Source organism: Macaca fascicularis, chromosome 3 (genome assembly GCF_037993035.2).
Source record: "Macaca fascicularis isolate 582-1 chromosome 3, T2T-MFA8v1.1".
In the NCBI taxonomy this organism is placed as follows: Eukaryota; Metazoa; Chordata; class Mammalia; order Primates; family Cercopithecidae; genus Macaca; species Macaca fascicularis.
The window spans coordinates 163,612,124-163,626,128 of record NC_088377.1 but is presented as its reverse complement, the minus strand read 5'-3'; the positions used below and the strand labels follow the sequence as shown (position 1 = coordinate 163,626,128).

The 14,005-nt window shown below is 33.8% G+C and overlaps 1 protein-coding gene across 4 annotated transcripts in view; it reads right to left on the bottom strand.

Annotated features, from left to right (window-relative positions):
* The window catches only part of PTPRZ1 (protein tyrosine phosphatase receptor type Z1), a 192,381-nt gene that overhangs the window by 53,143 nt on the left and 125,233 nt on the right, over nt 1–14,005 (bottom strand). For all 4 annotated transcript variants that reach the window (XM_005550625.4, XM_005550626.4, XM_005550627.4 and 1 more), the window contains exons 9-11: nt 13,575–13,759; nt 12,149–12,275; nt 5,269–5,315 (exon numbers count right to left, since the gene is read on the bottom strand). In XM_005550625.4, coding sequence (XP_005550682.3) covers nt 5,269–5,315; nt 12,149–12,275; nt 13,575–13,759 — 359 coding nt within the window. The remainder of the gene's footprint in view (nt 1–5,268; nt 5,316–12,148; nt 12,276–13,574; nt 13,760–14,005) is intronic.

Genomic DNA, 14,005 nt, shown 5'->3' with positions numbered 1-14,005 from the left:
ATAATATATTTTTGGAACAAATCATAATTTTAAGGTCATAATAAAGGGAAGATTTAGAACTAAAAGAGGTGTTTGGTTTTATTTTCCCTTTTTAAAAAATATTTTCCACTTAAGACTTAGGCAGATACTTCAAAGGCAACTTGTCAAAGTATGATTCTACTCCTAGTTTTTAAATTTTGTGTTTCCCTTAGACTCACCAATCAGGAGGCTGAACCTTCCACGCAATGACCGGGGAAGACTTCTAGTCTTCTGACTAGAAGTCAACCAAGACCTATGCTTTCTCTCTCTCTCTCTCTCTCTCTCTGTGTGTGTGTGTGTGTGTATGTGTGTATATACACACACATACACACACACACACAAAACTGGGCATATTATATCTAACTATATACCTATATACTTAGAAATCTCAATTGTCAAAGTTATCAAGATTTTTTTTTAAGTTTATGTGGGACATGATTTTGTTAGTATCTTTGTACCCAACAACTTGTTAGAATTGTCATTTATTTGATCATCTATTAGATATTTTAAGGCCATGTTACTTAAAAGAAGAAAAATATTACTGAGTACAGCCATTGAGAACTTGACCAATATCAGAAGAAAGAATCTGAATCTTAACCGGGTGTGCTCATGAGCATGAGTCTTACACATGGAAATCTGCACTGTATGAAACACACGATTCCAAGCTTAATGATGGCCTCATTATTTACAGTTTAATTATTTGGCTGGTTGTTTTTTCTGAAGCATATGTGACAACTCTAGGAAGTTAGTGCACTTGATCTGAATTATATTGCGTACCAAAAATAGCTACTCTCTCAGATTCCCTTGACACATTTCCTTACAAGTAGTCAGTATTCTTCAAGAAGTTTTACATTCTGTGTGATACCTTGTTCACAAGGACCACCTGAGAGATTTTGCCAAATAATTTCCTAAATAAAATATTCCCATAATCTACAAACCTAAAAACTTCATGCAAAAGGAAATAAGAATAATTTGCCTTGACTTGCTTTTAGGGAAAATTGGTTGGTGCCAATTATCTCTTCTTTCCTTAGAAGTTCTCATAAATATTTGTTTTATAATTTGATCCAGAGTTTTGCTGAGGATCAATATTAAGCTTGGCAGTGTGGAGTTTCTAAACTCTGCCTTGCTTTTGCAAACCTAAATATTTGCCTAGTTTTCTGGTATCACTCCACACTCTTTCCCTCTACCAAAACTCTGTTCAAACCTTCATTTTCCTGTCCTTTCCTCCTATTTTCAGCAGATGGCCTTCCTGTTTACAGGGAAAAGAAGCCACTAGTCAAAAACACACTTCTTCCTAACACTAAAAACAGGGGCCAACCAAGTTCCCCTTGCCCCTCCTGTCCTGTTAGAACGAAAGAGTTGTTTTCCTTCCTTTCTAAAGCTAATTCCCACTTCTGTGGTTTAGATCTATTCCCTATCATGAACCTGGGAATTGAACGTAATTGAGTAGTTCAACCTATTTTGTGTTTCCAATTTGTTTTCTCAAATTCTCAAACAGATCATTCTCATCAGCTTAAATCAACTCCGATCTCTCTTATTTAAAGGGAACACAAAGGAAAACCTCTAATTCACCTTCTAGTTATCATTCTACTTCTCATCTCTCCTTCACAGCAAAAGTTCCCCAAAGATATGTCACCTGTTTTCTCTATATGATCTAACAATGTCTCTTGACTTCCACCATACTATTTCTTTCTCTTTGCTTACATTTCCACATAAACATACTTTATCATATCCTCCTATAAGCAATGTAAATTTTCATAAAATTTTTATTATAATATAATGCTACACACCTCTTCTTGTTACATATTTGGGAAAAAAAACTATACAGACATCAGATACAAATGAGTTCTATAACTTTATGAGGTTCAGAACCTCTCAGAACCTGGTGAAGGTGATTAGACCTTCATTAATCCTATCCTACAATATCTTGTTGATCTCTAAAAGGTCACATTGGCTGTGTCAACATTTTAAGAAGAACATATCATTCATGCCCTATGATTACTTTATTCATATCTGACTACAAATATTTTAACACTCTTTCCTACAATTTCTTTATGGAGTTATTGTGACTCTTTCTTCCACTGTAGTTTCGATCTGTGTCATATGTTATCCTTCACAACTTCATTTAAAAAATTTAGTGTGAATCCATGATCATGCTACAGATACTTTGTCTTGGAAAGTCATACATTTCCTTTTGGAGAGGATCTAAGAAATATCCTTCAAACTCTTTTTTTCTATATTCAGGGATTGAAAGTCATTATGAATACATTCCATGCATTTTCTAGCCTGTCATTCATTCCTGCACGAAGCAAAGGAAGTGAATAGTGGATTGGTTAAGCACTGTTTTCATCCCATCTCATAATCATGCTCCAGGAAGACACATTATGACACAGGTCTCTTTCGATTTGACAATATATTATTAATACAACAGTTAATTTCAATACCAAAAACTACTACCAATTTGCCAAGCCAAGCTTACCAATCATTGCTCCTGTATTCTTTATTTTAAATCCCCATCTGTGTGTTGGTAGCTCGCTCCCTCTCCCTTGGCAGTGCCAAGGATTCTTCCAGCTCAAAGAATTAGAGTGGCTGTTTCTTTGGGCCCTACCACCATGGGTAAAGCCCCACAAACCAAATAAGCCTAATGTCATAAGAATTCTTTCTCCTCCTCATTTTCTTCTAGATCATAGCCTTCTATCAACAAGTAATGACATTGATTTTTAATTCTACTCTGCCTTCTCAGGTGACTCCTTTCTCAGTGTATTGTATCTTCTCATTTTGCTTTCCACAGCCTCTCTCCACCTGTCTCCATTCTGTTCTAGGTGGGTAGCCAGAGAATGTGGTTATTCCCTGGGAGGTTCCTTACCTAACTGGTCACCACAGAATGACGCTGTCCCATTACAGAGACCACAGAACCTGCTGTGCCATTCTCTCTGCATCTTCTCCTTGCCTTCTTGCCTTTCAGATTTAGATGTAACAACAAGTCTCTGATATCATTCATCCCAAATGTACAATGCCAACCCCTTGTTTATTTGCATTAAGACTTCCCACACCTATGAATCGTCCTTTTTGATTAAATTAACCTCCATGACTCCACTTGGGTGTGGCATCTGTTTCCTGTTGGGACCTGGGCTGATGCACTGAGGTTCTTTTTTTTCTTCCTATCTAGGAACTTTTCTCTGACTACAACAAGCCAACCTGCTCACACATCTTCACATTCTTCTCTAACAGGAAGATCTGCTTGTGTTTGTCATATATGCAAACGGTGAGACCAGAGGCACCGTGACAGGCATAGCTTTAGGGACCTCTATTGTAGAGTGTATGACAAAAATAAAGATATACCTACATTATGTAAGTGGAATAAGCCAGGAACAGAAAGATAAATACTGTGTGTATTCACTCCTATGTGGAAGCTAAAAAAGTTGATCTCATAGAAGTAGAGTGTAGAATAATGGTTATTAGAAGCTGAGAAATGTAGTGGGGAGGGGGCGACAGGAAGAGATTGGTTAAAGGGTACAAAATTACAGCTAGATAGGAAGAATAAGTTCTAGTGTTCGATAGCACTGTAGAATGACTATAGTTAGCAATAATATATATTTTCAGATAGGTAGAAAAAAGGATCTCAAATGTTTCCAACACAGAAAAATAGTAAATGTTTGAGATAATGGATATGCAAACTACCCTGATTTGATCACTATATACCTCATAAATATGTAGAAGTATATGTTCATTAGAAAATGGGAAATACTTAAAAATTTATATAAAGTCACATGTGTAGCCTATTCACACAGCTACATATTATACTAAATACAATATTATAGTTTTATGTAGAAATTTACTAGTAATTAACATTGGAAGATTTTAAATAACTTTTGTAGGCTTATGGTAAAAGTTGCTTTAGTGTTAATGGCAATAGAGAAGAAAAATAACTAAACATGGATCTTGTAACTAAAGTAACTCAGCATGGATCATGAATCATGGTAATGGGAATTACTATGAAAATAATTGATCATTCCTTGGTCCTTTCTAAAAAATTTGTGATGTGTAATACATATTATGTGAGATGGAACTTAAACAGAATATCATTGACTACATGGCACCAAATACTGAAAAAAGGGCTTACATCAGTGTGTCAGACCAATTATTTGAATTAACAATTCAGCATAAATATAATATCTTTTTTCTTTTTGGACTTAATTCTGTTGATCACTTGTAGGTATGTGTATGTGTATGTGTATGTGTGTGTGTGTGTGTGTGTGTGTGTGTATATATATATCTCCATATGCATGTGAACATGTATGTACACATACAAATAAAGATATTCTTAGCTGAAATCTATAAACTCCTGTAAAAAGGTAGACTGGTCATTTTGGAAAAATAATCCCTTGTGAGAGAGACTAGGCATAAAATGCATAAAATATCAAGATAGTTTTTACCTGTGAAAGACCTAATTGTTATTTATTGCTGGATAACAGCACTAGTTATCACACTTTTATCAGCTCCTACACAATCTATACACACGTACACAGTCATGCTATCATCAACAATAGCACCTGAACTGAATACATAATTTCAGTTATGATGAACAGCACATTAGGGCATACGATGAAATATAAAATATATTAAACAATCATTTCCTCTCTATTTAAAAAAAATAATGTTAAAATTTATAGTCTCAAATATCTGTAAATTTTATCTATAAATAGTATAGACTACTCATAGTATAAGTGTCTGTTGTCAGCACAATGTCCTTCGAGTAAAAGAATATTTATCAAATTAAATAATAAACAATTTAAATGGGCAAAAATATATATATAGTTTATATTTTGGGCCATATTTATCGTTGATCTATCAACATTGGTTATTTATATATAAACTGTAGCAATATTGAAAACTGGTTAAATATAATTTTAGTTCTTCAGAAAAATTTTGACACTAAAAAAAATTCCAGTTTCTAGCTGTATTGCGTAGCTATAACTATTTTTAGAGTTCATTGTTTTTTTCTTCATCACCATTTATATTTCTTGTTTTTTAGTACTATATCAATCAAAACATCTTTCAACTTCTTCATAAGAGAATCATGTATATCAATTATGTAACTATCTATATATAAAGCTTAGCAACTAACCCCACAAACAATGAATCGTGCAACACAACTTTTATTCATGTGGCAATACCTAACACCTAAGCAACAATTCAAAATAGACCGTTGAATATTAAAACATTTAAATATAAAAATGGCTATGATACCTTGATTATTTCTTCAGTTCCAATTAATTCAGGAAAAAGATCAAGTTCTACAAAATTAAAAACAAAATTATTAAAGTTTTTATTCAACTATTTCAGCCTTTGTGGATTTACCTTTTGGTGAAAGAAAAAATTAAAAAGAACCAAAAAGTTAATGTCAGCTTTGAAAATACAGACTTTCTCACAATAAAAATTCCAAATTTTAGTTTTCAACATTACTGAACACTACAACACAACACTACATAAGCTTATATGTAACTCTACCCAAATCTTGATCTCTCTCTCCCACTCCACTCCCTTCCCCATTCCTTATATATAACTCTACCCAAATCTTGATCTCTACCTCCCACTCCACTCCCTTCCCCATTCACCACTCCCCCAAGTCTGATTGAAGCTAAGAACGGAGAGGAGGTCAGTGAAACCGATAAAACTAAGTGTAAAGAAACGCAAATAATTTTTCATCAGTGCACAGTTACTTTCATCCTTAGCAGGGCTGATAAAAGCATGGCTGGGGAAATGCCAGGGATTTTCTGGAGAACTGGTAGAATTTATTTTCTTATTCAGCTACCTCTTCCTTAAGTTTCTATTTTGACTGAGGACAAATAATTATCTTTACTCCTCAAATCTGGCCTCATACCTATTTCTATACAGGGTGCTGCAACAGGTAAAATGAAGAGTGTTTTCCAGCAGGTTCCAGCCTTGCTGTCATCAAGAAGAAGTAACAGGGTGAATCTTGTGCATTCTCCCCAGGGAAACTCAGCTAATGCTGTTTACTTAAAGAATCTGATGACCAGGATCATTCAAGTCTGTTTGTCCCAACAAATCAGAATGAACGTATGAATATCTCAGTGCTAAAACAGGACCTGTCAGGGAATGTCAGGGAAGACTAAGCCGGTTCTTTCTTTTCCTAAGAAGGAATCTAGCCACTCTACCACATTACTGAGGGGCCAGAGGAGAATTTTTCTTTAGTCTTGGTCTGAACTGCCTGGGTCATTAAGAAGATGGTAGACAAAGTAACTGTGAGGTTTGAGCATTATTATAATGATGTTCTTCAAACTCCCATGGCTTTATGGAATCTCAGGCTATCACCACAATTTATGCTCTGCACTATCCTAATGCTGCTTATGTTCTATGTTTTATGTCCTCAAAGGAAATGTATACTCTATAGAAATTTCAAGGTATAACTGAACCAACATTAAATGTTTATCATACCCAGGTCTGTTTTCCAACACAAAGTTTCTTGAGTTTATTTTTATCAAGACTCCTGGGTATTAATATATTGAAAACTGTAAAATGAGAATTCACGTGAAATCTGTTAAGCATGCCTAGCTCCCAAGAAGATTCAGATAAAGTTAATACTTTTGACAACTTAGCTGTTTCAAAATTACTTAACGTAAACAACTTCCTGTAATTTAAAAAGGAAAGTACTCACTAGAGACAATCACAATCTTACTTTTAATTCTCACTTTTTTTCTTGTTAAAACTAACCATTTTATTTTGATCACTAGTGGTCTCCTTCTATTTTTCTTCCTATGAAATCTCCTTTCCTCACCATCTGTTCTTCATGCTCTTTATTTTTTACGTTTCCAAACTAAAGTGATTTCAATCATCTCAAACACTTGTGTTTTTGTAATCGCCATGCAAATTAATACATGTGAATTTAAAAATGAGATACAACTAAACTGTGACAGACAAATGACCTTCCATATGATTTTCTAAAAGCTATGACTAAAGAAGTTCATGCATGTAAAAAATCTTCAAATTAAGCCCATTAGACAATACCTAGTTTTACTGAAAATAATTTGAAGTGTAGCCACTCTTTTTCATAGACTTGTGAAATATTTAATGCTCACAATGGCAAATCATAATCAAATACTTGTTAGTGGTGCACATACTGTAGGTTTTTCCGCTGTTAAGAGGCTATGGAAAAAATATCAACTATTTTCCATTTGTTTCAATATGCTTAAGAAGGTGTTTAAAATTTTTTTAAAATGGTCTAACTCCACCTAACTTCATACTTTTAATGGGCAAATATAATTTTCTTATTTAATCATAATAAGGGTTGGGGAAGGGTATGTATAACTATCACGTTGAGGATTTATTTCCTTTTTTCTTCAATATTTTTAGTGTGTATTGCATTCGACTTATTTTTATCATTTTACCAGAGCATCAACTAACTATAGGGATTATGGTTTCCTTTCAGTAAATTACAATACAGGGTTTTAATCCAATCACATCCCCTAACGAATATTAATGACTTATACTATAATTGGATTGCTGCTTATTGTAATAAAACCAATACTTTCTCTTTAGGCCTCCTTAGCTCTGGGGCAACTTGTGTGGTCCTAGGCAGGTCTCTGAGCCTCCCTTCATTCCTTGGCACTCTCATGGGTGAGCACCCCCACGTGTTGGCACATTCATATTGCTGTGTATAAATCCACCTTGAAGGCTCTTTATTCTGGTTTCCAACTGGACTGAGATCATTTGAACTGACTGAAATTCCCAGGAACACTTCAATACCTCTATTTCTTAGAATCCAGAAGTCTTTTGCTGAGTCTCCTCAGAACAATTTTGAAATAAAATAATTTTGAAAGATTGTTTCTGTCTTCCTAAAGATTTTGAAGCCATAATTCTGGATCTGTTAATTCAACACCCTGAACTCAAAGTTTAGCTCTGCTGATGGGCACAAGCTCTCATACTGGGTACCCCTAAACCTGCTGCTTTCTCACAAGTAATAACTGATATTTTAGTAACCACTGGTTGGAGTCAGGCACTACTGATATATTAAATAGTTCAAAAATTATACTGATTTATAGAATCCTCTCTGTTCATCAAAATAGACTCCAGAAAGGATAGAAAAAGTCTGATAGTGAAGAACTAGCAGTATTTTTGTTTTGAGTGAACACTTAAATTCACATTTTTGTAATAACTGAACAAAAACTGTTGACTCATTCTGGTTTTGTTTTAGGACACAAGTAATGTTAGATTAAAAAAGCACATTAGGAACACATTCATTTTTTATAGCACAAAAAAGCAACACTGATGTAGGTGAGCAAGCAAGGCTTATTTAATTGTTTGAAGATAAGCCAAGTTTCACAGTGCACAAAATAAAAGCAGTGTAGACTGCAACTGCTTCAAGCTGTAATTCTGCATATAATAATGTAATAACACTAATAGGAAGGATGGTACAGGTAGAGTAAGGACAGATGCATGGTGACTTAACAAATTGTTATACAACTGAAATCACACAGTAACAAGAAAACTGTTGATTTAATTCATCATGTATTTAAATCTAACACATGTAATTATCAAGGCCCTAAAACATGTACTTAAACAATCCCTCCATAACTGTATGTTAATTAGCTCTATCTTATATAAGAGAAATAAACATAATTAACTTAGTAACAATAAGATAAATATATTTATGAAATTATTTATTCATAAATATAATTCTCTAAGAAGTCTTTTAAAAGAATATACATTTCTTTTTAACACTAAAGAGGCTCCTTGACAAATTTAAATTAATTTCCGAATGCAAACTTACACATTTTTTTAAATGGCAATTTGAAATAATACTTAATGTGCATTAGTTTATGGTGATACTTTTGTATACAAGTGTAATTAAAAGGTACAAAGAATAATGTAAGCAAATTGTTAATTTAAATGCACAGTTTTATCAAATTTAGGAAATTAAAGGCACTATTTGGAAGACTGAGTTTTTCTTCAGGGAAACTGATTAAAATATTTGAAACCTGGCTGGGCACGGTGGCTCACGCCTGTAATCCCAGCACTTTGGGAGGCCGAGGCAGGTGGATCATGAGGTCAGGAGTTCCAGACCAGCCTGGCCCACATGGTGAAACTCTGTCTCTACTAAAAACACAAAAATTAGCCAGGCATGGTGGTGAGTGCCTGTAATCTCAGCTACTCAGAAGGCTGAGGCAGGAGAATCGTTTGAACCTGGGAGGTGGAGGCTGCAGTGAGCCAAGATTGCACCACTGCACTCCCGCCTGGGTGACAGAGCGAGACTCCACGCCTGTAGTCCCAGCTACTCCGGAGGCTGAGGCAGAAGAATGGCGTAAACCCGGGAGGCGGAGCTTGCAGTGAGCTGAGATCCGGCCACTGCACTCCAGCCCGGGCTACAGAGCAAGACTCCGTCTCAAAAAAAAAAAAAGAAAAAGAAAAAAAAATATATATATATATATTTGAAATCCATCAAAGAATGACAGCAGTTATAAACTACCATCTTCATTTCTTTTTAACAAAAGCAATAAACAATACAATATTTAGTAAACAGTTTATCCTAAATAATAACAGAATAATTAAATAGGCTACATTACAGTTACCAAGCTAATAAAACAGCATGATTAACAGAACCAAGTGGTAGTAATAAAAACCATGAAATAAGCAGCAAACTCAAAAGCCACTTACATCTATATTAGTCACAAAAATAATAAAATTCACAAATCTTGTAGGCACCAAACCTGTTTTACCAAGCCACAAGATAGTATTACTGTCAAGACTTTCATTGGGATATATTTACCAAAGAAACAATAGATAAGACAATGTAATTTCAATACTGAATTGTAAATACGTGGATAAAAATGCCATTGCAGCCTTTCAGATGAGAAAGAATAACTCCTAAGAGAACCAATTTTTTTTTTAATAAAAAAATAGGATAATCCCAAACTTTGGAGGAACAGGCTTTTGATGCGGGAATTTTTGGTAGAAATAATAGGGAATAATCTACCTAAGTTTGTAATCCTTGGCTTTTAAGAGGCATAGCATATCAAAACATCAGATCAAATACCATCTTTTACTAACACAGCATTACTATACAAAATGCCTTAAGAGACTGAGGCATCCATGGAGATTTAACGGTGTATCCAAACAAGCATCTCATTATTACAATGTTCAATAGTGTCCCGGTCCTTTAAATAAACAGAAATTTTAAGTTATAATAATATTTATTATTTAGTACAAATGTGAAAATACAACAAATGATAGAAGAATATTAGACTTTGTGCCAATATAAAGTCAGTCTTACAGGATCACTCAGAAATCACTTATGGAGAAAATACATATTTAATCTGTTTCTTTCATATGCAATAAATTTCTCCAAAAAAGATAAAGACAAAAAAAATTCAGAACGTTTAAAGCTTTGGCATAGCGAATAAAGTAGGAAACAGTGTAAAAATAAATGGGTAAAAGTAGTAATTTTTTGCCAACTCCTGAGAAATTATTTTATGTATGAAATTAGAGTAGCATAATTAAATCAAGGTAACAAAATTGAGTGAATGTGTTCAATATACTTCATACTCAAAATGCATAAATAAGGGTAGAAGAGATCTTTGTATATGCCATATTTCAATCAATTCACATATGGTGCTGGTCGACATGATCAAAGTTATATGGCTAAAGGTGTCATTTTCTGGATAGCTCATTGTGGGGAACTTTGGTGAGGGTTGCCATGCAATGGTGTGGTGTGATATGGCATAGTTAAAATCACGGTCAGTTATTTTGATACTCACCTTTCAATAAGACTTAGAGCTCACATTCCATTAAAAAATAACCTGATTTTGAAAAACAACGCTAAATAAAGGCAATAAGAAAGATGGTTATACCCAGGCCATGAGGCAGGTCATAAGAAATATTAAATAATGATATTGCCATCATGGTAGTAGTAATATTCATTAGTTATTAATACCAAGTTGGGAGATACCTTGGCAAGTTTTATAGCCTGTAGTTTGGAATGATGAGTACTACAATATCTGATGCTCTGACATATAGTCTTTAACTTAAAAAGTCAACTAGTAAGAACAGCTATAGTAAGGTGATCAATGAGCAATTACTTTATTTAAGCTCATGTTGGATTAAAGTCCCTGCTACAGCATTTAGACAGCAATGCAAACCGCGCACATCAGTTTTCCTGCCATAGGTAAAACTGAAATAGGCTATAATTAATATAATTTGTAACCATTCACTTACATTAAAATTTGTAAAAGTTTCAATGAGTAGGCTCCTAATATGGATGACCAAAGAATATATATATATTTACATATGTATGTTTGCAGATGTACGTGATTATACATATGTAGGTGTATATATACATATATATACTTCTAGTCTATTATTTAAAACTGCTTATACTAACAAGAGGAACACTAACTTAATAATTTTAAACTGTCAAATTATGATGGTCAGCATTTGATTCAGTTATTGCATATGCTCTAAGATCAAAAGATTTTCCCATATATTTAGAGAAGGTGCATGCAAATAAAACACAAGTAGAAACAACTTTTACTTGTCTTGTTTTTGGGAAAGAGTAAGGGCAATCAACCAAGAGGAAAACACCCCACTCCCTATAACCAAACTATAAAAAGTAGAAAAATAGATCTAAGACAAACTCTTGAGATGCTTTGTATAGATACTTGAAAGTACCTCACATTGTATAGATATTTGAAAGTACCTCACATGGCCTTAGGATCATGTATATACTTACTACATAATGCTTTGGGGGCTGAAAAAAGGAAATAAATACAAATTAAACCAACTCTTAATTATCCAAAATAACAGTCTCAACATTTACATAATAATTTTCATTTAATGATCATTACAATATTATAAATATGTTTAGTCGTTCTTATTTTACAAATGGTAAACTCCAATACTAAGGATAAATTTAGTTATTGTCCTGCACCAGACCTGCTGAATGAGAAATAGGTCCCATGCCTCAAAAAATTAACTGGCAATCCAGACTTAAGAGAAAATCACTTTGCCTTTTGGCTAAAAGAATATAAAGTTAGAGAGAAAGCATCAATGCATACAGTAATTAAACTAACCTCATTTATTGAGCTAATATATAGATGTATCTGGCGGTACTTACCAGGATTATCAGTAGGCATGTCGACAATCAGTTGGTCGCTGTATTTTCCATATAAGCCATTAGTGCATATGGCTACTATTTGAAGTACATAACTCATATTGGGTAGCAAATTATTGAGAATAGCACCCTAAAAGAAAGATGTTAGTAATTATACAAATGTTATTCTCATAGGACTACTAACACACTAGGTATCTTTCCTAGAAAACTTTTTCTCACTGGTCCATGGAAAATACTTCTATTTTATTAACCTAAGGAAAAGTTTATGTAATGTTGCTTAGTTAAACTTGTGGTATTTGTGAATTATGAAGAACTGGAAAACTAGGCTTTTTTTTTTTCTTTTTAAAAATCAGATTTAGTTTTAGGAAGTTTCATTTTTAGCCAGAACTCATCAAATTCATAAATGAGTACCACAAACTAAAAATTAATATTTTAGACAAATAAATGGGGAGCATGTGCAAATAAGGAGCAATGTGAAGAAGTGAACAACTAAGTTATGTCTTTTTCTTGACAATATATATGCAAGAACAGTAATATAATTATCTTCTTCACATAATTATGAAATAAACATATTATCATTTATTTCACAGATCATTGTGTCTCCATATTCTAGGCGACTGAATTAAAAGATTACTAAAATTTTATCCATTTTGTCCACATGATATGAAACACAATTAACAATGAGTTTTTATTTAAATGCAGCTTCCCAGGACTTGTAAGACTCTAGGACTCTAGGTGCCTGAGGCAGAGTCCAGTGTCCTTGAACCTGCAGTGGGGACTTTCTGGACCGACATCCAGATGAAGGTTTGTCAACTACACCCTAATCTATGGCCAACATTTCCCTACCAGAGCAAAGTTTAATACTGACATGTTCAGGCCACAAAAGGAATCTGTACTTATTTGCACGCGCTGGTGGAGGGAGGCAGGGGTGGATCTTTTTGTAAGAAATTTGGTCTTACATCCCCAAAGTTCTGACCCAATCATGACTTCCCAGCTGTTATCTGAAAATTTTTTGGTACAACAAACAGGACTTGTATGTCCCCTACTCTACTCTTCCTGTGCTGATATAGCATAATGGAAGACACAATATAAAATGTATCAGGGCACTGAGATTCTGGCCCTATTCTACAACTGCAATCTTAAGAAAGGCCATACTAAATGATCTCCAGTTCATAAGTCATATGTATCTACTCTATAATGTTATTGTTGGTAAAGTTATGTTATCCATTTAATTAAATATAACTTTTGACATAATTTAGTATAGCTTCTAATTTAAAAATTTTTTTAATTTAAAAATACTCACCCCACCCCACCTTTACATAAAGTCTAAAAGTAATGGAAGAAAATAACATATAACCATTTGTAAGTTCTTACCTTGGAAATTAAATTATAATGTTACCATATGTAAAACAACTGATCATATAGTTACCAAGTCTTGATAGCCATCTGTCAAAAATTCATGCTTGGTTTGGTCCTCTCCGTCCAACTGCTGGTACAAAACTGCAAACTTCTCAATCATGGTATCATAAACAACTCGAGGCCTTTCCCATGTAACAAGAAGGCTGGTATAATTCTCTGGGTCAGCCTGAACATTTTCTGGTTCTGAACTACAAACTTCAGAGAGAAAAAAAGTACAGCTGTTGATAGAACTTAGCCTTGAGGACTTGAATAAATAAAACATATTCTATAAAAATTTTATTGTGTTTTATTTCAACATAAAGTACAAAGTTACACTTTTCCACTGTGGAGATTTTGCTTATTCCATTTCCTATATCTAAAACACTCTTTCCTCCCCTCTTAACTCTACCTGTTCAAATCCCAGCTTTCCATTTTGGAAAGGTCTTGGTCAAATGCTACCTC